This window comes from Haliaeetus albicilla, chromosome 4 (assembly GCF_947461875.1).
Source record: "Haliaeetus albicilla chromosome 4, bHalAlb1.1, whole genome shotgun sequence".
Taxonomy (NCBI): domain Eukaryota; kingdom Metazoa; phylum Chordata; class Aves; order Accipitriformes; family Accipitridae; genus Haliaeetus; species Haliaeetus albicilla.
Window position 1 is genome coordinate 12,133,192 of NC_091486.1, and position 24,432 is coordinate 12,157,623.

General features: G+C 41.1%; 1 protein-coding gene across 11 annotated transcripts in view; it reads right to left on the bottom strand.

Moving 5' to 3' along the window:
• Window positions 1-24,432, bottom strand: part of KALRN (kalirin RhoGEF kinase) — a 530,488-nt gene that overhangs the window by 151,411 nt on the left and 354,645 nt on the right. For 10 of the 11 annotated variants that reach the window (XR_011324291.1, XM_069780932.1, XM_069780930.1 and 7 more), the window contains exons 17-27: window positions 21,722-21,940; window positions 18,243-18,392; window positions 17,201-17,315; window positions 14,449-14,564; window positions 13,757-13,879; window positions 11,033-11,215; window positions 9,804-9,922; window positions 8,485-8,551; window positions 7,463-7,572; window positions 5,566-5,635; window positions 3,754-3,843 (exon numbers count right to left, since the gene is read on the bottom strand). Coding sequence is in view for 10 of the 11 variants with exons in the window: in XM_069780932.1 (XP_069637033.1) it covers window positions 3,754-3,843; window positions 5,566-5,635; window positions 7,463-7,572; window positions 8,485-8,551; window positions 9,804-9,922; window positions 11,033-11,215; window positions 13,757-13,879; window positions 14,449-14,564; window positions 17,201-17,315; window positions 18,243-18,392; window positions 21,722-21,940 (1,362 nt within the window). In the remaining variant the exon portion in view is untranslated. The remainder of the gene's footprint in view (window positions 1-3,753; window positions 3,844-5,565; window positions 5,636-7,462; window positions 7,573-8,484; window positions 8,552-9,803; window positions 9,923-11,032; window positions 11,216-13,756; window positions 13,880-14,448; window positions 14,565-17,200; window positions 17,316-18,242; window positions 18,393-21,721; window positions 21,941-24,432) is intronic. The other variant, XM_069780931.1, reaches the window with a different exon arrangement.

The following is a 24,432-nucleotide window of genomic DNA, read 5'->3' on the forward strand; positions in this document are numbered from 1 at the left end:
TTTATCTTTAAGCTGGGATGCAAAAATAGCAACTTTTCACATAATGTGCCAACAGATTTTTTTTTTTTTTGGTACTAGGCAAGTTTGGTTTAGAAAAAAATATCTCTGGTGGCATGAACGAGACCCAGAAGGGAAGGGGCTCTCTGTGTGGGTTAATGGAGTTCGCATGAAGCTGAGTCATGCCTGGCTCCAAACAGGGACAGAGTCTGCAGAGCACATGGCTAGGATTCAATTAGTAACTGCCGGAGCCAGCAAGACCTCGGCCACGTCTGTGAACTTCCTGGAGCTGGCTGAGTACACTTGTTTTTGTAGGATCCAAGTAATGAATTTAGCGCTATTCCTTCCTCCCAGCTCTCCGAATAGCAGGGCACGCTCCCAGCAAGATATCTCCCCTTTGGGCATTCCTTGCTCCGCCAGGATGCTCCCTGGTCAGACTGTGTGGAGACACAGTGGGTTGATGGAGTGACAGCTGTCCCTGCTGCACGGGAACCTGCAGCAGGGAAGCAATAGCACTGCTACATGGCAATCAGACAAGTACACTGCTGGAAAGGGACATTCTCCCTGCAGCTCCTTCCTCTGGTCCCTGAAGTGTTGGAGTAAGATGGCAGCCCGCTGGAGTATGTCTTGGGTTGGCTTTTTAACAGCTGGAGAGGTCTGGACTTACTGTGGGTGGAGATGGAAACTGGAGAGGTCTGTGCAGGGTGGAGCATGGTAGTGCAGACATTTCTTACACACCTCTAAGTAAGATGAAGCACAGAGATACCTGAGCTAGCTTTGAAGTAGCTGGCAGGTTTCAGAAGCAAGCTAGTCACAGGGCTCTGTGCTCTCTACTTTGCCTGCTTCTTGTTTAAAGCAAGCTTGGCTCACATTATAGTGCACCATGGCTCACCACTAGACACAACTTTAGTCATTCCTTGCATGGAATATTGTCCCAAGGGCCTGGAAGAAATGACAGTATCTGACAGGCACCATGTACTGACAGTTGTGTGTTGCAAACCAGATGAGCTATAGAACAGGATCAACGTGTAGTCTTACATGCAATGGCAGAATCCCAGACACACACCAAAAATATCCTTGCATAGGGCAGCACAGGACCCTCAGAGGCCCTTGGATGGACAACATGGAGACAGGAATACTTAAATACAATTTCATACATAAGAATCGATGAATTTACCATGAAGCAGTGATAAAAGTGCCCAGATTTTGTATCAAATGTCTAAAGACATTCACAAATTAAGATAAGTCTAATTGTGTACAGTTGTTTAGTAGGAGGACAAACTGCATCCTGAACCGGGTGTACAGACCAACAGCTTGCTGAGTAGACGGATTCAGCACTGAAACCCTCATGAAATGTTTAGGTTTTGTAATGCATGACACAAATCTTTGGTGAGCAATTTCAGAAAAAATATTACTAAGGAGAAACTGAGAACCTGCTTGCACCTCTGCCCATTTCCTAAGGGACACTCCAGCTCAGCAGAGAAACTATCCAAGAACATGCAGAAACCCAATGCTCTGCAATGCTACCAAAATCAGTGAGCTTTACCGTGTTCCACTCTGTAAATGCTGGTCATGCAAGTTAAAGGTGCCATGTGGCGTATAGATGACTGAACCAAACTTTGTCCTAAGGTCCAAAGCTCGCTTAAATAACAGACACTAAAATCACCTCAATAATATGCTGATTTCCACCAGCTGAAGCTGAGGGCTAACACATGTTGGTAATCAAAAATATATCTTGCTAGCCTGAAGTATATGATATTACAAATATTAAAAGTTACTAAATACGGGAGGCATAATTTATCTTTGAAACTACTGAATGAAGAACGCAGTTATAAGTAATGTAGTAATACTCTCAGATGATGAACAAGACAGATACAAAAAGTGAAAGAACCAAATGAATGAGTCTACTGCAATTATGAAAGAGTAAGCATACTAGTTCCATTCCCTAGGCAATTTCCAGCTAATATAACCATACCAACAACTTCTAGGCAAGTTTCACGAATGAGAGTTTGTGCATAGTTTTCCACTTGTATCAACTGGTCTAAGAAAAGAAACTGCTTTTCTCTACATATATGGCTTCACTTATGTCCTTAGAACATCCCAGCTACGATAGCATCGCTATTAATTCTCTTCACAGTTTCAAACAAGATATGTCAATTTTCTTTGCTCCTTCTCCTAATTAGCTAACCCTTGCAATGACCCCTGAGGCTGCAAATTTTCCACAGACTTGAAGGGTTCGGACAGATTACTGGGACTGCTTGTTTTCATCTCAAAGGTGGCTTTCTATGACGGTTTATGCAATTTGAGGGGTTGTACACTTGTCATCTTCAAGCAGGTTTCTTACTAAGGGGTGTTATTCTGGATAATTCACTCGCATTATCAGGGTGTTTTGGGAAATTCCAGGTTCTGCCTGGAAGAAAAGAACCAGCCATTTGCTCCGTATTCCTCAGGCCAGACTGTCCCCTGTCCTGTCACTTAACCGCTGCCACTCCAAGATCAAGATAAGAAGGATCTACAGGTACTTCCACTACCTTAGTCGCTCAGATTGAGTGACTCCTAGGGGATTTTGGGGGGGAGATAGACAGCTTTCTCTTCTTGCACCAGCACCACTCGGTAGCCCAGCACAATTCCCACCAATGGAAGAAAAACATGCCCCCTTGCAAAACAACAGATGCTGACACATGAATATTCACTATTAAGCAATATCAGGCAGATTTCGAGCCCATATACTGCGCTGAATTGGAAAAGCTTAGCAAAGAAAACGCTTTTAAACCTGTGTGAACACCACTGATAAGACACCCCATGCGGCTCACCCCCCCGCCCCAGTCACCAAACAGTACAAACCATTCAACAGGCTCAAGCGCCACCTCCTGGAAAACCCCTTTCAGTTCAATTCTACTTTTAGACCAGTTGGTAACAAGGCAAAAGGTGTTCATCACTTTTCTGCCTCATGTGAGGTCTTTCAGTGTTGAGTTTAATCGAAATGCTATAACCATTGACACATGCAAAGCCCAGAGGAGCTGATTCATGTCAGCTGCCAAACACATCACAGGTTGGATGCTGCTGAGGGGTTACATTTGTAAAAAGATTTTCAATGCTTTGGAAAAAATGTTTTAGCGTTTTTTCAGAAAGGCAACTAATTAAAGCTATAAGCTAGCAGACATGCATGGCAAAACCGATGAGGTCCCAGAAATCAGAGGGAAAGCTTAGTTCAAAATTACTCAAAAACTTTAAAGATCTTTCTCAGCCTACAAAACTGGGATTGGAGTCTGCAAATTTTTTAGCACCAGGTGTAGCGCTTGCAAGGGAAATAGTCTAATTGCAGTCAATGGAGTCCCTTACTAGCATGATGAAGCAAATGTTTAATAGGTTGGGTAAAATCTGCAGAACAGGAGAACAGGATCTTATTCTGGACTTAGGGCTTTCAGGTCATAAAATATAATGGGATCTGCTTTTCATTTTACCACAAAACCCAGAGGTAGAGAGTACATCTAAACCAGATCTTTAGAAAGGATCGGGTCTGAAAAATGCACAAAGGTTCCCATAAGAATGTGTGTCTCCATTAAAAACAACTTGTCACACTGATAAAGATTACGCATCACACCACAGCCTATCACTTTTCACAGCATGTGATACCTGCAGTGGAATGAAAAACCCAAATGCCAAAGCACAAAAAGGAACCTGTTGCTCAGCTGTAAAGAGGAAGTGTTTCAGCTGCACTAGGCATGCCAAAGGAAAATGGCAATGGCTGCTTACATCAAAGAAAGTCCCTGCATGTTCCAGGATGAGCTGGCTGGAGTCAGGCTTGTTTTTGCAGTAGGTGACATACATCTGAAATTTATCTGCCTGTGAAAACAAACATCAAGGGAAAAGCAAGTTAAGCTATTTTTCTGCTTGCGCAGTCTTTCATTAAGGCTCACCAGGATAAATACGGGTGATAAACCCCCACTTCCCAAAGCAACAGAAAAATTGCAAATTAAGAACATAAGACTTATAGAAAACTCATGCCTTACCTGAGCAGTTCTGAGCAGAATGAGGTGCACCATGTAACAGCTATGGGAGGCTTTCTTTAACAAGTGTCACAGAGTGAAGGCCTAAAACTTTAATCCAGCTATAAAATAATTTCTAAGAGCTGTAATGATGTTACATAGATTGTATCCAAAAGTCTGCAGGTCTCAAAACTCAGTCATGAAGTGTTGGCTCTATCACCTACTTGCAGATAAAGCCAATGTAGAAGCTCTGGGCAAGAGACTCACCTAGCTTAAACTGGCTTGAGCCAACATTTTTTACTTTAGTCTGGCTCAGATTTGTGATGCCTGGCCCAAACTTGCCTTTCTTACCTTCGTTCATACTTTAATGGCTCAAACTTTATGTTGTGCTAGGAGTGTTTTGCATTTCATTTCCTAATTTATTTATTTTTAAGAGGAAATTAAAAGCATCTGTGCACTTATGCCTTAGAGCAGCTTCATATTACTGAACTTTGGTCTCAGGGAGAGGCAGGCAGGCAAACAGAAGAGGAAGATGGCCTCCTTTTGTTACTATTGCCTTTTTTATACAAGGTATCTAAATAACAGGACCCTGCAATTGGGCAGGCAGCTTTGTGTGTATGTCTGTAACCATACACACAGCTCTGGACATGTACTATTCCAGAGATGATGTGATAGTATCTTAAAAAAATACCATGAAGATTTTGCACAGAATGATACATACATATGTCCATCTTTCATAAATAGGTAACCTCTCCTTTGTAAACAATATTTCTAAATCCATTTCATCAATATTTGTGTCATGTTTTTAAATTAAAAAAACATTTGAAATCATCCAAACATGCTCATTTTTTTTGATAAGTGAACATTTTTCATAATGACCTTTAAAATACTAATTCCCAGCTTTGAAATACAAATAAAACCTTCAGAGAAAACATGAAGATGGCTGACTTGCCTGGTAAATATTTTGAAAAGAAAACAGTTTTCATAGAGATAAATTACTGTAGCCAGTTCCTGGAGCCTTCTACGCCCGTGAAGACTCTTAGCATCAACATTTCAGAGTCCTGTTGGAAATTATCCTGGCACTGGGTAACGGAATGAGAGAGCATAGTGGCTCAGAAATTTGACACTAACTTCTGAAGAAAAATGTTGATAAAATATGTTGTTCACACCTTTGTAGATGTCTCATGGCCTAACTAAGATTCTCTAAGGAAGGTATATTAAGATTTTAAATGTCTGTGCTCCCAGGGCCCTTCACAAAGAAATGAATGTCACCCCTAAATAGAGGTTTGATTCGAGGAAGTCCTGTTAAACAGGAACCAGCAGATGTAAAAGCTGTGCTGGTCAGTGCAGGACAAGGAGAGAGGCTCTGGAAAGCCTTCACACCACTGCTCAGGAGAAGAGTTAAGGGAGGGAACCTTTCACCCTGGGAGAGGTGATGGACAAAGCAGTCTTAGTTCCAGATTAGCTCCTAATCTCACTTATCACTAAGGACGTAACCCTTGCACCAATTCCCAGATTATTTCTGTCTGTGCTGGAGGAATTAATTTGAATAAATAATGAAAAGAAGAAGCCTCATTACCCAGGTGACGAAGCAGTGGCCCACATCCTCAGGCAGTTGTTCGTATTTCTCTAGTTCTTTTAGAAAAATGCTGAAAAAAGAAGACACCAATGTAACTAGTTACAGTCAAATACCCAGGAGAAGCAGAATGACCAATGAGTTAATCAGTGCTAATGATCAGTACTTGTATCTTGATTACGAGGCTAATCAAGTGTCCTGCCAGTGGAAAAAAGTATGTCCTTGCCAAGGTATTCTGTGGGTTTTGAGCAGTGCTGCCTGACTCCACTAGAAAGGAAAAGGTAGCAATCCCTAGTAGGGGGTCAGTGTATTCAGGACTGAAAGTGATATTCAAAAATCAGATCACGAATCTTCAAAAAGATCTTGTGCAGTGGTTCAGAGGAAGAGCAAAAAGAGAAGCCCAAAGCTGCCAGCTTTCCACCACCAAACTTGGCACACTGGGCAAAGCACAATTTAAATAAGCTTGACATTTCATAGGTAAGTAGTAAACTCCCAAAATACAGATTTTATAATCAACTCTCTCCTGACACCTTGTACCATGAGTGACATCTCTGTTTGAGATAGAGGCCTGTACAACGTCTGGGTGGAAAGAGGAATGTGAAACGGAAGTTGCAGAAGGAGAAGCAACTGAATGTGCTGTTTCCCCAGCCCTGAATCAGGCTGGGGGATGCCTTAACATCACCAGCCAAAGGAGAAGATTGTGGAGGATGCTGGTGGAGGCGAGCAGGGGAAAATTTATTTTAGCATTGCTAGAAGTTTTAGTGGGAAAAGGATTATGCAGAAGCAGGGGGCTGGAGAAGGATGGGTCAGAGAAAGGAGAAATGACAGCAGCAGGGAGCTGAGGGGCATGACTGACAGTTGAAGGGGTGGTAGCTGGGAGCAAGGGAAAGTCAAAAAGGAGAGTAATCAGATGGCATCAGTCAGGGTCACTAAAAAGAAAATATAGCACCACAAAGAGACGGAAAGTGGGAAGGCAATTGGGTGATCCTAGCATAGTTTTAAACGGGAGAGGAATATTTACCTGTATGACAGGGCAATTCTTGTGGGCTGGAACTCAATTCATCTATTACTTAAAGGCCTTTTTAATGTAATACGTAGTTTGAATCTACTATCGTGATATGCTTTGAAGCTGATTGCACAAAAGCATGCATATGGCAGCCTCTGCTGGACCATATTTATGTGTACATGATGACCATATTTATGTGTATGTGATGGCGCATTTATCTGGCTGAAGCACTGAAAGTCTCCCAGAACTTCAACAGGGAAGGTTTTTCTGATTTGTTTTTCAAACTGCTTTGGGTTTGATGTGTAACTTAACAATAGACTTTGAAATTCAGGCTGAACTTGTGGGATTCAGCACCCCTAAATGTTAATTTTATAACTGCTACTGCATTTACATTACAGCAGGGAAACAATGCCCTCTAAGCTGACCTGATACACAGCCTTATCATGATAAAAGGGAGTACAGTTAGGTACAGATTAAAAACAGAGAGTCTCCAAGAAGTGGCAGGAAAGCTACTTATTCACCCAGCTCATGTCAACCATTCCTTTTTTTCCCCCTCGTGTTTTCCAAGAGATCCTATATTTGACAGACAACCTTCCAGACTAGATGTAGTGCTGTGAGATGGAAAGCATGTATAGAACTACAAAGAACTGGTATAGTATGACTTTAACATTGTTAATCAGCTGAAGGTGAAGTTTAAACTAAGATGCAATTCATTTTTTGTAAGAGAAACAAAACAAGAAATCAAACATTACTTTGCAAATCTGGATCTATTACTTTACACTCCTGTGTGCATTGTACTGTAGGCGTTCACTGCTGACACCACGTAGATGTATAGGTATACACATGCTTTTGGTTTCCTTAGTAAGCATTAACAGAACTGTTAGGAAAACCTACTTGTTATGAAAGTCATATATCTCCTGAATATTGCCAAAGATGATGTGTTCTTTATTAAGGATCCCAGCGGGTATTTCTTCCACTCCACTTGTCATTTCCCAAAGGTAAGTCTGGAAGACACCAGCAATTGTTAGCTTTGTGAATAAATGCAGTGAAAAAGACTAGATCTCCCATTTTATTGCCAAAGGCACAGGCTGACAAGGGAACTACATACTTTGATGCTAAACAAACAAGCTAAAAAAAAGTTAAATGTTCCAGTGTCACAGAAAGCTCTCCAGAGAAATTCAAAGTGCTGACACTTAAAAGTTGTCTGAGGAAAAAGCAGAAACATGCCAACACCACCTGTCTTTGCTGTCCAACTGATGGTGTCCAAAAACTGCAGGCAGAAACAGTTGAAAGATAAGCTGGATGTGCCACTTCAGTAGCATTAGATACATAAAAATCTCTTTCAAACTGCAGAAATGTGAAAGCTGACAGATTTCACTGAAATACACTCTGCTTTTTGCCCTGAATATCACAGTGCCCTTCAGGAACACCCTGCTGTAGAGCTAAGCAAGATATTTGACAGTGCAAATCCAGCTCTTTCTCTAGCATGAGATGATTCAAAGGAATAGATGTGATTCTTAAGAAAATGTTCCATGATTCAAAAAAGACTAGAAACCAACACATTTCAGGTCAGCGTGCAAATGTATTGCTCTTCACTGAGTCCCAGAACATTGCGCTCGCTCTGCAGGGTTGAGCGCAGCTTTGCAAATAAAGGCCCACCCAGGTGTCCCTGGAGGTGCAGACATTTACAGCCAAGTGTGGGGAGCACAGGGCACAGTTCTGCCAGGGAGACAAGCTCCCTCTGCCCACCCAGCCCCCACCACCAGCAGGACACCGCTCTGCAGCTAGCCACTAATGGTGGTACCCTTACACAAACTCTTGTCAAGGTCAGCCTTTGCAGTACAGTGAACATCACCGCCTCAAAGGATGCCATGTCCTTCCTGAAAATACTGGAGACTTCCTGGGCTGTAACTTACCTCTAAACATTCATGTAAATCCCTGACATAAGCTTTTTCAGTCTGAAGCAGCTCAGCCATAATGAATCTGGAAAAAAAGAAAGTATTTCAGGTGTTTTGGACATTATAAGCATTTGTATAATGAACAGAAAACAAAACATCCTTCTGTTGTCCTAATGAATCGGTGTACTTCCACTCTAAACCTTCAGCTGCCTTACTTTGCACCTTTCAGCTCCATGAACGAAACACCACTTCATACACTAGTCCCCTGCAGGGTTATTTTCTAAATATTTTTCTGCATAAAATTCTATAAAGTTGTACTTCTGCAACCCTGAGTTGTGATTTACTATCTACATGCCCATCTCTAACAGTCAACTGATTCTCAAAATTTTTTTTTTCCCAGGAGTAAGGACTTGAGATTCACCAACAACACTTGCATCTTCACTAATAGTCAGTGGTAAGTCACCTTGAAACTTGACCTTCAGTGGCAATATAGATGGATTTGGGAGACACCACTACTTTGAAGAGGCTTCAACAGCTTGGTATCTAACCAGAGAAAATCCAGACTGCTAGGAAGCCCAACAACCACATCTGTAGTGCCTGAGGCTAGGCATCTCCAAGGTGAAATGCCCAACGTTTTTAAAATGTGCCGCAGGCAGACCAAGTGTAACCACTGTTCCTAAAGCAGAAACAGTTTCTTATCAAGGTTATGCGCTGTAGTGACAATTTCAGAGGGCTGAGAAGGATTGTATATACAAATGCTTTCCAGAATATTCTCACAAAAATGAAGATAAAATACTGTGAAATTAGACTGTTTCTAGATTTAAGTGCAACAAGCAGTCTCCAAATATTTCCTCTAGTATGAAATATTTCCAGTTGTCTCAGTTCTACACCCACTGAAATTTGAACCTAAACTTCAAGTGAACTCTTGTGTCACTGAAACCCAGTTAACTCCTCTGGATGTCATTGGACTTTAGATAATACCTAGACACAAAAAGATGCTTTTCATTTTTTCCTGTTCATTTTACTCTTCACGTACAGCCAGAGAGAAATCATGACAATGAGTATCTCCAGGACATCAGGGTCCAATCGAAGTGCTTGACTCACTCCTTTTCCTTTCCAAAAGTAACTTCTGATTAAAACCAAAAGAAATTCAACCTCTATGTTCTGAAGTTCTCTAGCCTACAAGTCACAACTTCGGCCCTACACCTGTAGACTTATCTCAATAGCTCCACAGCTGGAAGGAGTTATAGGACTGTCAGTCAGTTTGGTCATGCAAATATAATAGAATCACTCTTAGATAATGTGCCATGGCAGACTGTGAGCGTTTGGGGACATACTCTTTCTTTCTGGCCGACTTTCTTTTTTCTTCATTGACTTCATGATTTGCATCTCGCAGTTTTACCTCCCGGTCTGAAAGACTTGCTGGAATAATATCTAGTTCTAGGTCCTTGTTATCCTAGAAAAAATGACAGTACAGATTTTAAATTTATTGTAATCCTACTGTTGTGTGAAATGCAGGATGTTCATGAGATCAAACGGATAAGAAGGGACAAAAGTAAGATAAAGATACCAATATCAGAAAGAAGGAAATTCAAAGAGATTTAGAAAAACTACAGTGAGAAGGGAGAAGGTAAGAATGAGAGAGAAATCATAAAAAACCCACCAACTATGAGATTTATTACCATCTTCACTGTTACTCCTATCTAGGAATATGTACTCATGACAAGTGTCTAAATTTTACCTTACTCCTTCACATCTAAATTAATTGCCTAGTATAGGACTTCATAAATAGTCTGATAAAGTAGAGCACTATGCAGAGACAATCCCAAATTCTAATGGTCTTCTGCCATCGAAATACCTTTCCAGACTGTGGTTAGTAACCTTGTGTAAACTAGAGACCCTACAAAGAACAGTACATTTAAAGTACCTTGAGGGTGTAACTGAGGGAATTTATTTCTTTTTCTTTGATATTTAATTTCAAGGGATGGTTGACTGAAAGGTCTTTAAGTGTTTCTGCTTCTGGCACTCCCCCTTAATATTGTGGCAACGGAATAGCAGTAGGTTCTAATTTTTGTTTCTCTTGTGTTCCTCTCTTTCACCTAAAAGAGCTCAGAGATGAAGTGGTTGGGGATCAATTTTTTTGGCTAGTTAAAGGATCAGAGAATAAAAATTTACAGTCAAAGCCTGAGACTGACTTAAAATAATGGCGTGAGAGCAGGATTTATGGTTTATGCTAAAATTAACACAGACTTTTATTCAAATCATGTGTTTCCCCCTCCTTCCCAGTAGCTGTATGGTCTCCTGGAGAATGGTGCAAATATTTGTTTAGAAAGCCTTTCTGATCTTCATCTGTCTCCTCCTCATTTCACTGATCTGCCACAAAAAGATTTTTTTCTCTTCAGAAACAGTTCTGAGCTTCGCTAGCTAGGTAGGTTGACTGGGTTTTAAGTGTTTCTAATGGATACATGATAACCTTCAGCATTCATACTTCAATTTATAGCCTTCACTTCCCTCTGTGACTTTCAGCTTTGGTATAAAACCCCAGCAGGACATGGACTTACAGTACCTCTGTATTGATTCCAAGGGCTTTTTCCAGGGAGTAGCGGTATTTCCCCATCCTGAGAGAGAAGTCACGGTAGCGTTTGTCAACAGTGGTGACCCACTTCCTAATTTCAGTGGCGTGTATATGTCCTTTTTCTACAAAGCTGTCAGCCAGCTGGATGAGGAGCTTCACTTTCTCCTTTGTTTGCTGCCCAAAATATGGTCCTTGGTTATGTTGCATTATTATTATTTCCTTTGCTTTTAATTCACACAGCAGTCAGAAGCAGCTTGCAATTTTTTATACATCATTAAAGATTGCCTGTACATCATCTTACACAGAATCAGATGCTTTAAACTTTGCCCAGTAAAACATGAAAGGAATGGCATTTTTATAAGGACACTTATGAAGCTGCAGGAGATAGAAAAAGTCAAGTTTTTGAAACCACACACACACAAACACATAAGGAAAACATGTTGGAAGTTAGACATGCTTCCTTCCCATAACCAAAAACTTATTTTTTGTGAGACTTAGAGTAGAGGATAGGATTTAAAAGTCACACCTCATAAAATACACCAAGTTACTCTGAATCTGTACCTAGGTGGTTCAGCAGACCTGTGTAGACAGGTCATTAATATACCACTTATCAGTCTGGGAAGCGAGTTTGAGTGACTACTACCCTGTTTCAGAAACAAACAGAATTTAAATCCAAATTCCTGATCTACTACAAAATCCTCCATCAGTATTTTAGTTCTAGTTAGAGCATTACAAACTAGAAGATGCCTGAACTCCAAAGCATACACTGAGCCCCCAAACCTTCCAGAGGTCTTTTCTATGCCACTTAGTCTCTGACTGCTCCTTAGTCACTATCGTTTTCCATGTTGAGGAGCTTTGTGCAAATCTGGCACAAAGGGAGCTAGTTATAAATTTTAGCTTAGATTCCAAATCTATCCCAGGAACTGAAGGTGCCTGGGCCCTATGAGCCAACTCAAGTACAAAATGCTTATAAAAACTGAGATATCAACCGTACAGACATGTGTAACACACATGTTAATCCTCAAAAGCAAAAGGAGAATCAATCGTATCCCCAGAGGTACTGGCAAGCTGCTTTTCAGAGATGGGGAGAACTTCCTACTCTGCCTGAAGCAAAACATGCTGTCAGGTATTTGACATTATCAGCAGTCTGGCCAGAAATGGACAAATGCACGTCAGACCAGAAAACATTGAGATTTCAAACACAAAACTAAATTCAAGAAACTTTACCACCAAAATAAATTAACAGCTGAATCAGAGGTCATCATAACAAATTAATTGAGTCCTTAAGCAAGGCTAGGTATGGAGAAGTAAAAATCTGATTTCCTGTTATATTTAAAGAGCATTTGTTCCCAAAAGCTACTGGTGTTTTTGCTTTCCAAACAATTGGTTTGGCCAGAAAATTATTGGGATCAGGAAGGCTTTCAGTTACAGCTTAATTTGAGAATAACTTTAGTCTGGGAGTGACATGCATTTACCAGATTGCACGTGGCAATGAAAATATTCTAGGTCAGCAGTAAGAAAGTGATTTACTACAGCCCTAGGGAGCAAGACTAGATGCATCAGTGTAAGGAACAGTCAGTAATGGTCAATAAGAAACAAGGTATAAAACTCAATCCTAGGCTAAGTCAAGAGTAGAAATAGTTTGGAAACTTCAGGATGAATCAGGACTACTCTGATGAATATTACATTATAAACCGGAACATGATTTCAGGCGGACTGATTATGGGTGGTTACAGAAGTACTGTTAAAGGAATGTTGTACAGGTCCTGTCTGAGTAAATTAATTTCCATCCACTGCTACTTATCTCCCATTTTTGCAGACATGCAAGCTAAGCAAAAAGGAAGGGGACAAGAACACCACAAAGCCTGTGAATCAAACCCATGCAAGCATGGACAGCCTAATGAGGAATTTAAGGACTACAGAAGATCAATTTCAGGACACAGTGAAATGAAGCTACATAATACCAAAGCCATGGTCTTGCTGCAGTCCGACTCTGCAATTTAGATCCTTATCAGTGACTGTTAATACCCCTGTGGATTCACCGTCTGTGAATTACCTATGGTTTGAATTAATTTGTCTGAAGCAGGTCCAATCACCATTCCTCTGTAAACCCTGCCAGGTTTCTCAGAATTGCTCCATATAAATTAATAGATTCTTGGTAATGCAGCTTTGCATTAAAAAATGTTCACCCTGAAGTTTACAAATCCATTTATTTAAAGCATTTTGTTGGGATCAGCAGATTATTTCTAATGAGATAAATGATCATCTATGATCAACCCAGCTGGAATTAATGAAACAAATTGTGGTTGTAATGACAGAAGAAAGAGACAGGGAATCCAAGATGACCTTGGATATGTTCAGATCAATTAGTTATTCTATACCATTCTTGTGTGATTGTTTAAGGATGAAATTAGGGTATGTCTTATTAGGTTGCTGTGAAGTTGGTATGCAAATGGACTTTCTCTTCCTTCTCATCAAAACAAAAATGCTCCATAACCAGTACAGACCAAGGGGGAGAAAACCTCCTTTTTGTGCCTATGTCTTGCTAAAAATGAAAGATCACAGTTCTCAAAAGACATTTAGCTTCTGGGCTAGGAATGTCAGGAGGAAAATACAAAATCAAGAGAATATTACTACAGAGATTTAAGGCACTGAAACAGGATCATAAACATAGACTAAGGCAGATGCCATAATTAGGTTAAAGCCACTGTTTACCTTGGCAGGTACTCTGAATTCCCCATATTCCTTCAGGAGTTCCTGAGTTTCTTCTGCTGATTCTCCTGTGGAGTTGTGAGTAGAGAGGTAATATTCGCCTGTTTCTTGGATCCAGTCTAAGGCCTGTGAATGTCAAAAACAACCAAAGGAAAAACAAAACAAACAGTCTTTGTATTTCAAGAACTAATCCTCTGACCAAAAAAAAAAAACCATCTGTCAAATAGAGGATATCAAATCCATCGGGACTTAATACTGTGTGTACTAAAACACTTTCTAGGAACACATAAAAAGAATACAGTAATCAAAGCAGGTGGGAGAGGATACAAAAGGTGGTGTATGTTTCCTACAAGAAAAAGGAGTGTAGGGTATTCTACCTATATACAGATAAATCTGCACACAGGGAAAGCAGTTTTCTCGTTCAGTAATAGCTCAGTAAAACAAGTTTGCTCTTATATTTATTTTCAAACAAATGAACAAATCCAGAAATTAATCTGGCCTGGCAAAAATACTGAGTTTTGTTGTCGGGTTTTGGAATTTTCTTAAATTGTTTTAAAAAATCTACATTTTAAAAGCTACAGTTTTTAAATACAACTTGAGATTGCAACGGGAACCCCACACAGAAGCATTACAGGGATACAAGAAATACCTACACATTGCCAGGACAGAAAGACAAAGTAGGGTTTTTACACTACCTGCTTGGCACTGCGCTCAAAGACAACGTATTGCTGGCACTGATCTAATCTCCGCTTCTTCAGGGTCCAGAAGTGAAGGACCCGGTTCTCCCTCTGCAGCAGCTCACTCAGAATGGCTGTAGGGCAAAGGAAAATGCCTGCATGATTAGTGATTCTGTGAGTGCATACAGAAATAAGCCACAAAAAGCTGAATTTACTCACTCTGCCTGGACTGCATTCCCAAGAGCAGAGCCCCTGAGACTGTACTTCTTAAAAACAAGCATTGATTCAAAGGGGCTGCTTTAAAAAAAACAAAAACAAAACCAGAAAAAACACCACAAAAAAAGTTGCAGGGTTATCTGGTAAAGGAGAAGATGCTAGAACAGAGTTTGAGATTTACCCCAGTAAATACACTGGGGTACATGATTTCTAGTCCTTTCATTCTCTTCTGTTGCTTATTTCAGGATTCTGGTACTGGTTGACCCAGAAGAAGTTGCGTTTTTTTCTGCCTTGTCTGTTGCTTACCCAGCACTTGCCACCAATGCCTACTGTCCTATGCAGAGCTCTGGTCATGACTGAATTTACTTCAGACCTGAGCCCCCAGTTTGACATACCTGGTAAGGTTTCTTGTACACCTGTACTGCCTGGCGACCCTCTGTGCTCCCCGTGAAGTTACTGCTGGGCTACGATTTTGGGTTGAGGCCTGGTTTTGGTCCTCTAAACTGTTTTCTGTGTGATGATGGGCATTTGAGGGACACCCAGATTCAGGAAGAGACTGGCAGGAGACCTGCTACTCCTTGGCGTCTAGGACATACGTGTTCTACTTCAAAACCCGAGTGCTCGGCCAGACTGTATCAACTTGATAAAAGGACGCGATTTAACTCTTTAAAAGTACCATGGGTTTAACTGAAAAGATTACATGCAGAGAGAGAGTGCAAGAGTTTTACACTTTATCACTAACATCAACTTTAGTTAAACCCGAGTTTTTCTATTTAAACTGAGCTAAGTCATGTGTAGCTGGCAGCAATGTGGCTCATCCTAGCCATGTCTGGGTACGGAGCTCAGGTAGCTACCTGGGCAGGTAAGGCATGGCAGCCCTCCTGCCCTAGCCTCAAAGTGGAGCAGCCACTAGAGGGGGCTTAGGCACATGCAGCCTGGGCAGCAGCTATGCTCTTTTATATTAAAACATTGAGTGTGGCTTCTCAACCACTTACAGTGACTTAGAATCATTTACAGCACCTGTTAATAACCTCTCTCACCCTAAGCCCTTTCTGAGTGTACCGATGTTCATTGCTTATGTATCAACACTGGTGGCACCAAACAGATTTGGATGTATCCCTCCCCATTTACAAGTGTGACACTGATTATGGTCAAAAAAATGGTAATACTTAATTGCAAAACCTAGCCCAGTCCCTGCTGAGGACAATGGGAGCTTTGAATGACAAAAGGAACTTGAAGCTTCTCATGGGTGCTCTAGATCAGGTCTCTGAATAAACAGTTTATGCCAAATAAAACTAATTTTGTTTTGTAGTAATAATGACTTTGCTTTGGAAGCAAAGTAAGTATCCTACTAAATGTGCTTTTTTTCTGAACTAAAGTGTCCACTTCAAAGATTTTCTGTGGATAGAGTCACCAAGCATAAGAATTACACATTTGGCTTAGAAAAAGACTGATATACAGGCTGTTTTTTATATAAGTGAGTCATTTCAAACAACCTCAGTGAGGAACACTCACAAGCTTATATCAGGCACCTATTTAAGCACTTGCTGAGTCACAGTTTAATATTCCCATGATTTTCAACTGTAGGGAACAAAAGTCCACAACAAGAACAAGCATTTGACACAGTAGTGGGAAAAAGTTGAACAAAGTCATGTTAACATTGAAGAACTCGTATTGAAAGCAAGGAAGGAAAATAATCTCTTCAGTAGCACCATTTTCATCTTCTGTGTACAACCAAAGTTCCCATCACTCCCACATATATAATGACTGCACTGCTTTTAACCTGTATCTTTCTGCAGCTTGTAAGAAAGCCAATAATAATAACAAAAATAATTTATTTCTGCAGAATCACTTTGCTCATTCTTATCAGCACCTTGTAGCATTGCTAGGCACAGATTAACAACTGTTTAACTAAGCAGAAGAATGAAAACATTTCAAACATCTCAGATGTATCATCTGATTGTAAACGGTGCTCTTTTGACCAAAGGAAAGTAACTACAGGCAGATACTTTTGCTGGTGATCGTTTGATGTGGTAGGACATCAAACAGGACTCCAGGGACAAAAAAACAGCAGATCCATCCTAGGGACAAACAAGTTTGGGGTTCATTGTTTTCCAGTGCTCAGCAGCAGCAGGATGCATCTAGACCTTGTATTTGATCTATGTTTGTTTGTTTATGCACTTTTAGATATTAAGGCAAAATAGTGTCTGATCATCTCAGCTGACAACCTACATGAGGAGGATGGCGCAGTGTCACTCCCAGGGACAAGAGAAGCCAGAGACAGCCCATGTTTCAACCCCCTTTCCTTTTCCCTCCCACTACCACTTGCAACAGCAGAGTTCTGTATAAGAACTCATGCCTAGCAGAGGAGGGGTCACTTTCTGAGAGACCTCACTACCATCGCTAAAGGTGTCAGGCACATGTATCATTTTAGCGACAGCAGATGGCAAAACTTAAGGTGCCTTCTCAGCATGTTCACAAACTTTAGGATGACCACACAGCAGAGTGGGAAGCAAACAAAACTTTAGTGCTGTCATTGAGCCAGTGCACCAACCTTTCACTTGCTGCTCAGGCCCCCTCGTATGGCTTGCTACTCCAGGCATGCTGACATTGTTCCTGTGGATGTACTTGAGGAATACCTCGGCGTTCCTTCGTGCCAAGGTACAGGCCTAAGAAAAACAGCCCCCACCAAAAAGAATCAGTAAAGATGAGCAAAGAAAGCAAGGGGGACCCAAGGAATTCTCTGCTTATTTTGCAGGGAGAAGTTCTCTTTCATCTGGGAACATGAGTTCTTCAGCTAAGAGTCAATAAACTCAGCTAATAAACTAACAGCCTCATAAATGTATTAAAACATGACTCATTTTGAATATAGTGGCTGATTTTATATATTAAGGCAAATTAACGACAATAATAAAACAACTGGTTGTAAAGAGCTAGCACATCACACATTTTCAATCTAACCAAAGCTAACCCATCTCTCCAGAAAAGTACTCATTGTTTCAAAAAAATGTACAATCTAGAGGCATAACTTCTCAAGCCTTGCCTGCAAGTGTAGTTTCATGTTATATATCAGTTTTAGTGGAAGGTGGGAGGCTGGCTGTCAGTTGACTTGTCAGCTCCACACTTCTTACAAAGCAGCACCTGGAAGGCAGGAGGAAATCTCTGTCTCCACCCTGGTGCTGCCCTGCAGAGACACAATTGCTTCAGTTGTTAGTAGTTCTTCAGTTATTGGCTTGGAGGACAGAATTCGAAATGCTGAATGGTTTGTATAACCCAACATCAAAATGCTGTATAATACCTGTCATTTATAATGCTCACCACATGCAATTTTGAGAATCTGAACTTTGAACCAGCACAACAACTAACATCCTACAAGTGCAATGCAAATGCTACCTAATTAGTCCTGATGACATCTCTCCAAGACATGCATTGATGATAACGCTTATTACCAGCGTGCAACTGGCCCAGAGTTTATACAGCCAGCCAGTAGCTGAACTGGAATTACACCTCAGCCTCCTCTCAAACTCACCAACACTGCTTTAAATTGACTATTTAATGGGGAGTTTTCCTGATTTATTAGAGAACTAAAATGAGACCTTGAGAAAAGCCTCCTTCTGTTCCAGATGTTTGCTGATCAGAGGGATGACATGGTCTATCTCAGCTGCTGGTCCAAGTTTATCTCGACCTCCACACCAGTCTTCATCCCGTCTGTATTCTTGCTCCAAACTCTCTAGTACGCTGCACACCTGAAACATGCCCATAGCACAATTCTGTTATCTACAATCATAATCAGGAGGAACGCATTCAGTAAAAGTCTATGACCAATGACATTTCAAATCTAAATGTTTTGGACTATGGGCCATGGCGTGGAGGATAACTGGGTATGAAACAGGTCCTGGACAGAATGATCTAGCAGTTCTTCTTACGCACAGGGACCTCTACTGTTTGGGATGCAATTCATCTGGTTTAAGGGTGATAAATCCTTCTTCTCTTCCAATGGATAATGGGGGGGAAGCTCAAAAGGTCAAATCAAGGCAGGGGTCAGTCTGGCCCCAGTGGATCATTCAGGAAACAATCCCTGTTCTGGAAGGGTGCTTTAGACGTGTTTAAATCCCACTGAAGTCAAGGGACTTAGCACATACTTAAAGAAAAACACATGCTTAAATACTTTCCTGAAACAAAGTCTGAAGCTGGAACTAATTCTCTTCAGCTGGATGTTAGTTGCTCCCTATACAGCTTTTGTAAAGACTGATGGAAACCAATAGACATTAAATCAGTGTCGTAACCGAGGTGGATGCAGGTGTTCCACTGTACAGGGCTTACACACATATCTTCTATCTTGGTAGAATAATGGGAATGAGGTAAATAAACCATCGCAATCTGAAAATTGTGTGTGCAGTGGCCTCAGAAAAGGCTGAGTCTTTTGCGTTGCAGATCCCGAGAATACACTCAGTGGCCTGTGCAGACACTGAAAAAACTGCATAAGTTTTCCAGAACATTTAGAACTTTCCTACATACACACTCCACTGCTAAGATTACTCAAGATCCAGTCAGTTATTGCTAGGTGTCCAGCTAACCACGTTCACCCTTTTCTCGCTCACTCCTGCAACATTTGGATGAACACAGTTATAATTCAGAGGACCTCACATGATTAAGAGCATAGTCTGGAAGAGACTCCAGCATCACCCACCAATCCTCCCCAGCATCGCAGACCATTTTCATATAACTCCATTCATGAACACATCAAACTCTGTTTTAAAACTGGTGAGCTGAGGTGAAGTGATCAGCTTATCCTGCTGCCAGGCTGTTCAAGGACCTCATGCATTTGAGAATCTGATATCATCTTCTTCTTGGACGCAAACCAGTGTTCACCCTCAAACACTTACTGGAGAGCAAGTGCCCCATGTGTTATTTAGGCACAGAAAAGCATTTCCATTTCACTTCTTGAAAACTTTGGCACGCTATTGGGCTTTGGTGACTCAAAAAATGAAACTAGATGGACGGCCTGGGATCCACATCTTTCCGGAAAGGATGGTCCCTGCACATGCAAATATCATCTCGCTGTTAAGACAGTGAGAGAAATGAATATAAAGTGGGCTGTCAATGAAGTCACAGAGAAACTGGGCTATTTGAAAGCCAGGGCTCCACCAGTTATATCAAGAACATGGTATGCTTGGGGAAGATCAACATGAAAAAGTCTGGCTGGTTGTGACAGTCTCTCCACCCTTTTAGCTGCTTTTTCTTGGAGAATTCAGGATCCAGTAAATTATTCAATTCACTGTCATCCAGTCAGGGTGCAGACTGTTAAGGACCATAGATAGTTGTGCAGCCCAGAAGACAACAGACTACTTGCAGCAGTGAGTTTATGAGCATTCAAAGACTGAGTGATCTTTGCCCTAAACATTTGCTGAATAGACACAAATAATGAATGAACTGGTGGGCACTGCGGTATGCTTGACTACGACTTGGAAACAGGAGGAGAGACTGAATTGATAAATTACTGGCTATGCATATTTTGGCCAGCACATTTGACTGTCTAAAGCACTAATGAATCCCTTAATGGTTTTCATTTCTCACAGTCCTCCACCAGCAGTAATTCACTTCAGTCTTAAATGCATCGGGGACTGTAAATCTGTTTGAAACACTTCACAGTGAAAGACATTCATTATAAGAAATTAATTCATCTTAAACAATCTTAAAAATGCATTAAACAAATGACACCAAGAAGTGGCCCAAGGATCATCTACAGCCTTGATGTTAAGTTAAAAATAATCTCTTTCCCTAATGATATATTTAGTCATGCTAAAAAACTTCCCATGTCTGGTTCTCTAATTGAGGAACTAACTGTGTGATAATAACAATAGAAAATTTAATGGAAATCACTGCTGCCTTTTGTATAAAACCACAGGTTCCTGCGATGTCCATGCTAACACGAACTGCCTGGCTGCAGTAAATTACATCAGGCAAGGCTATTCGAGTATCCACACTGTGACACTAATTCTCACTGACTAAAGTATAAATGGCACCTGTTTGTGCAAGGGATGAATAATCCCATTGTACCAGCAGCCAATTAGAATGTGTTTTGCAATTCATGGACACCTGGAATGAGGTAAAGTTGTGTCAACATATAATGGTTACTGCTGTAATTATCTGTGTTGCAGACGGATTTAAAAGAAATCCCTTCATATCTTGGCATTTTTTCAGCATGGTGGTGTTTAACTACTAGTGAAAACACTGGCTAGTACTGCTCACAAAGTAACAAGTAATTGGAAACAGTTCTCACAGAAAAAAAGAATTTATATTCCTCAAAATTCACTCTGATATCACGAGAACTGGAAAGAAAAATAGTGGGATTTCAAAAATCCTTCCCGTTGGAAAGGGTACAATTAAAAAAAAACCCCAAAACTTCAAGAATTACATTGCTTCACTGAAAACTTTAAGATGAAAGTTACTGCAAACTGCTGCCTTCTTTTGTTTGTTTTGGGTTTGGGTTTTTTTTGTTACAATATCTGTCAAAGAAAGAATTTTGACTAGTTCAAACTTTGGTTTCCATGTGTGGCTTAGCATTGCTAAGCCAATGGAGCAAATGTCCTTTCAGTTAATTTTGCCAATGCTGTGAGATCCCTTGCTGGCAGAAGACCCTCTGCACTCAGGGTCAGAGTAGAAAACCCACACCTACCAGCACTGCTACATCACAGAGTGCACTCACATTGGTGTTTACCATCTGGGAGTCACCCGAGGGCTCAACACTGGCCCTGTTCAGGTAACAGGAAGGTTTATATGGACCTAATGTGTGGACGAAGGCATGCAAACATATGTAAAAAGACAAAGGGCAGCTTTTAAGGGCAAGCAGGGCTGACTGAAGCCACGCTCTTCCTTCTTTTGGGATTACTCAAGGAAAAAAGAGAAGAACGAGCACTGCTCCTTAGTAGTATTAGCAGAGCAGGTATTTGGAACAGTTCAACACTCTGTGCTGATCTTGGTGAGAGGCAAGACCTTTGCACTATACACTGGGGAGCTAACCCCCAGGCTGTAGCGATATGCTATGGCACAGATATGACACTGTTCAGCTCACCTGCTCAGAGGTTTTATAGAAGGCCACCGAGGCATTGACAAGTTTGAGCCTGTCCTCCATCTTCAGCATCAGCTGCTGCCAGTGCAGGGCCACCTTTTCGGCACACTCTCTGATAGCATCAGCATCATAATGCCCAGCTTGTAGCAACACTTCGGCTTTCTGCTGGACCTGTAGGGCACTCTGGTGTGTCTTCTGTAAGGAAGTGGCATGAAAGAGGGACTGTGTATGAGGGGAAGAAAGAGAGGTTGTATAGATGTGCCAGATGTATGGTAGAAAGGTGAAGCGAGGTGTGAGCATGGAGATGTGAGAGAGTGAAACATTTTCAGAGAGTTATCTTCAGTTAACAGTTACTTTCTGCAAAGCATTTTAGTTTCAATTATTCACACACATTTGCAGCATGTTATTAAAGCTTGGGACAAGCAAACACTGACTAAGATGGGTTAGCTCCACTGATCAGCTACTGCCCCTTGGGCAACAACCCGGGGTGGCGTTCCCGGTGGATCTATTTTGACAACCCCAGTGCAGGCAGCTGCTGTGCTGAGCTCCCACCCAGCCTGTACTCAGTGCTGACTGCCCTCCCCCCCCCCCCCCCCCCAGTTTGCAGATATTAAAGCAAAACCAAAAAGTTGGCAAACTATGGGCCTAATCACCCTAATTTGACTCTTGCCAGGCAGTTTGCTGGCATCAGCAGCTTTAGTCATGTATGTAATTGTCCTGTCCGCAGGATACAAAACATCAACACCAAAAGATATGAAGATGCCTTACTAAATGGCATGAACTATATACAAATATCAGCCCCTACAAGACACATTTCTGAAAGTCAGTTCACTTATATTGGAGCTACACTATGCTACCTTTAAGGGCGGAGCTGGGGGCAGTCAAGCCATTTTCTCCACTGTTCCTCAGTTTACTCAGTAGCAACTTTACAGCAGGACTGAATTATCTGCCCCATTCCACAGCCTACATCAGCTCCTCTCAGAGTAACCGAGTGGTGGTTACACCTTCCTCTGTGGGTTGCTGGGAAGAAAATAGCCCCTGGCCCTTCACAGCCTCCTGAGTAACTGTGTTCAGGCATGGTTTAGTCCAATATTTGATTTTAATTTTCTGAACAGAAGCCCTAAAATCTCCCAAAGACTCCTCTGTTCTGCATCCCATTTGTAACTGCTGCTGACAAATTCTCATGTGATACTTTTATGATCTAATCCTTGAACCTGGAAAGAAGCTTGAAATCATCTGGTAATACACCGATGAATAATGCAATGTAGAGAAAGCTATTAGCGAAAAAAGGATTAATACTTTGCAGAAACATTCAGAAAGATGTTCAAGAACAACTGGTTAAATTTAATATCCAGCTGCTTTACCGATGTTAGAATTGTAATACTTGTTTTAAATAGACTTTAAAAGATTTCAACTGAAAATCAATTCCACATCTAGAATGCCTTTAGAGAACAGCCTGCCCTGTGTGCTTTGCTGATCTCTTCCCCATATTGAGTTTTACATGCTTTAAATATTTAATCTAGTGTTTTCTCCCTTTGAAAACTTATTTTGCCCCTTACTGTGGCGTAACCCTCTTCTCCCTCTGTGATTTGCATTTACCACCAAATACAAGCACTTCCCCAATGGCAGCAAGCTGCGATACCACAGCCAGTGGGTGTCTTGTTCCCCACTGCTGTCTGGTGATGGCTGCCAAGATGTGGTCAGCACAGCTTGGTACCAGCCAGCTCATACACAATTGATAGAAAACTTCTTCCTTTTCCCTTAGGAGCTGCAACAGCTGCTCCTTCCTTACTGTGAGTGGAGCTGGATCAAAACAGTCATTAGCTGAGATTTAAACTCTATACTTACTAGCAACACTATAATGTATATTGACTTATTTAACGTTTACCAGAAGACATAAAGACACTTTTCCCTCCCTAAACCAGGCATCTCTTCAAATCTCCATTATGGAAATATTATTTTCATAGTTTAAAGTTTGGTTTACTTTTGATTATTTTCAAGTATATATAAACCACAGAAAGGGATTTCCAACTTGTTCTTTGCTCTGTAAAAAGCTAACAATTAACATAATCTGGGAAGCATATACAGCTTGTTAACCAGGACCAGGAAAAAGCAATGGACCCCTTTCTAGCAACTGGAGTGAGCAAACCCTGTGAGTGCAGGGTTTGTTCATAATGACAAAGATATATAAAGTACTGAGCCTAACTATGAGTCTTGTAGTGCCCTACTCAGGGGAGTCCATAGCCCTCCATTACCTTCTCATTCAAAGGAAAGCAGCTCAGAGAAGGTGCTATTCCTCCTGCCATGTCCTGGCCCCGTGAATGAGGCAAATGAGTTGGCTCACAATTAGTTTTCAAGGGCCAGGTCAAAGATGTGTTACTCCAGGGCAAGCAGGGGCAAAAGCTCAGTTTAGCAGGCAATTCTTAAAAAATAGACCCTCTTTCCTCTTCTTCAAAGTTATTTGAGAATGTAGGTTTGAATGAATGTCTCTTCTGCTGTCCACAAAAGGAGAGTTGAATGAAACAAAGATTTCATGCGAGAGCATTATCGAGTAACAAAGATATTCATAAATAAATGCTGTGAAATGATCTGTAAATCGTGAATGTGAGAAGAAACTAACTCCACAAACTTCACTAAATTTCCCATTTTCAGATCTCTTTATGAATTTTAGTCTTCCTGTTTTTTTACCAAAGAAATTATCAGGACGTGTGAGA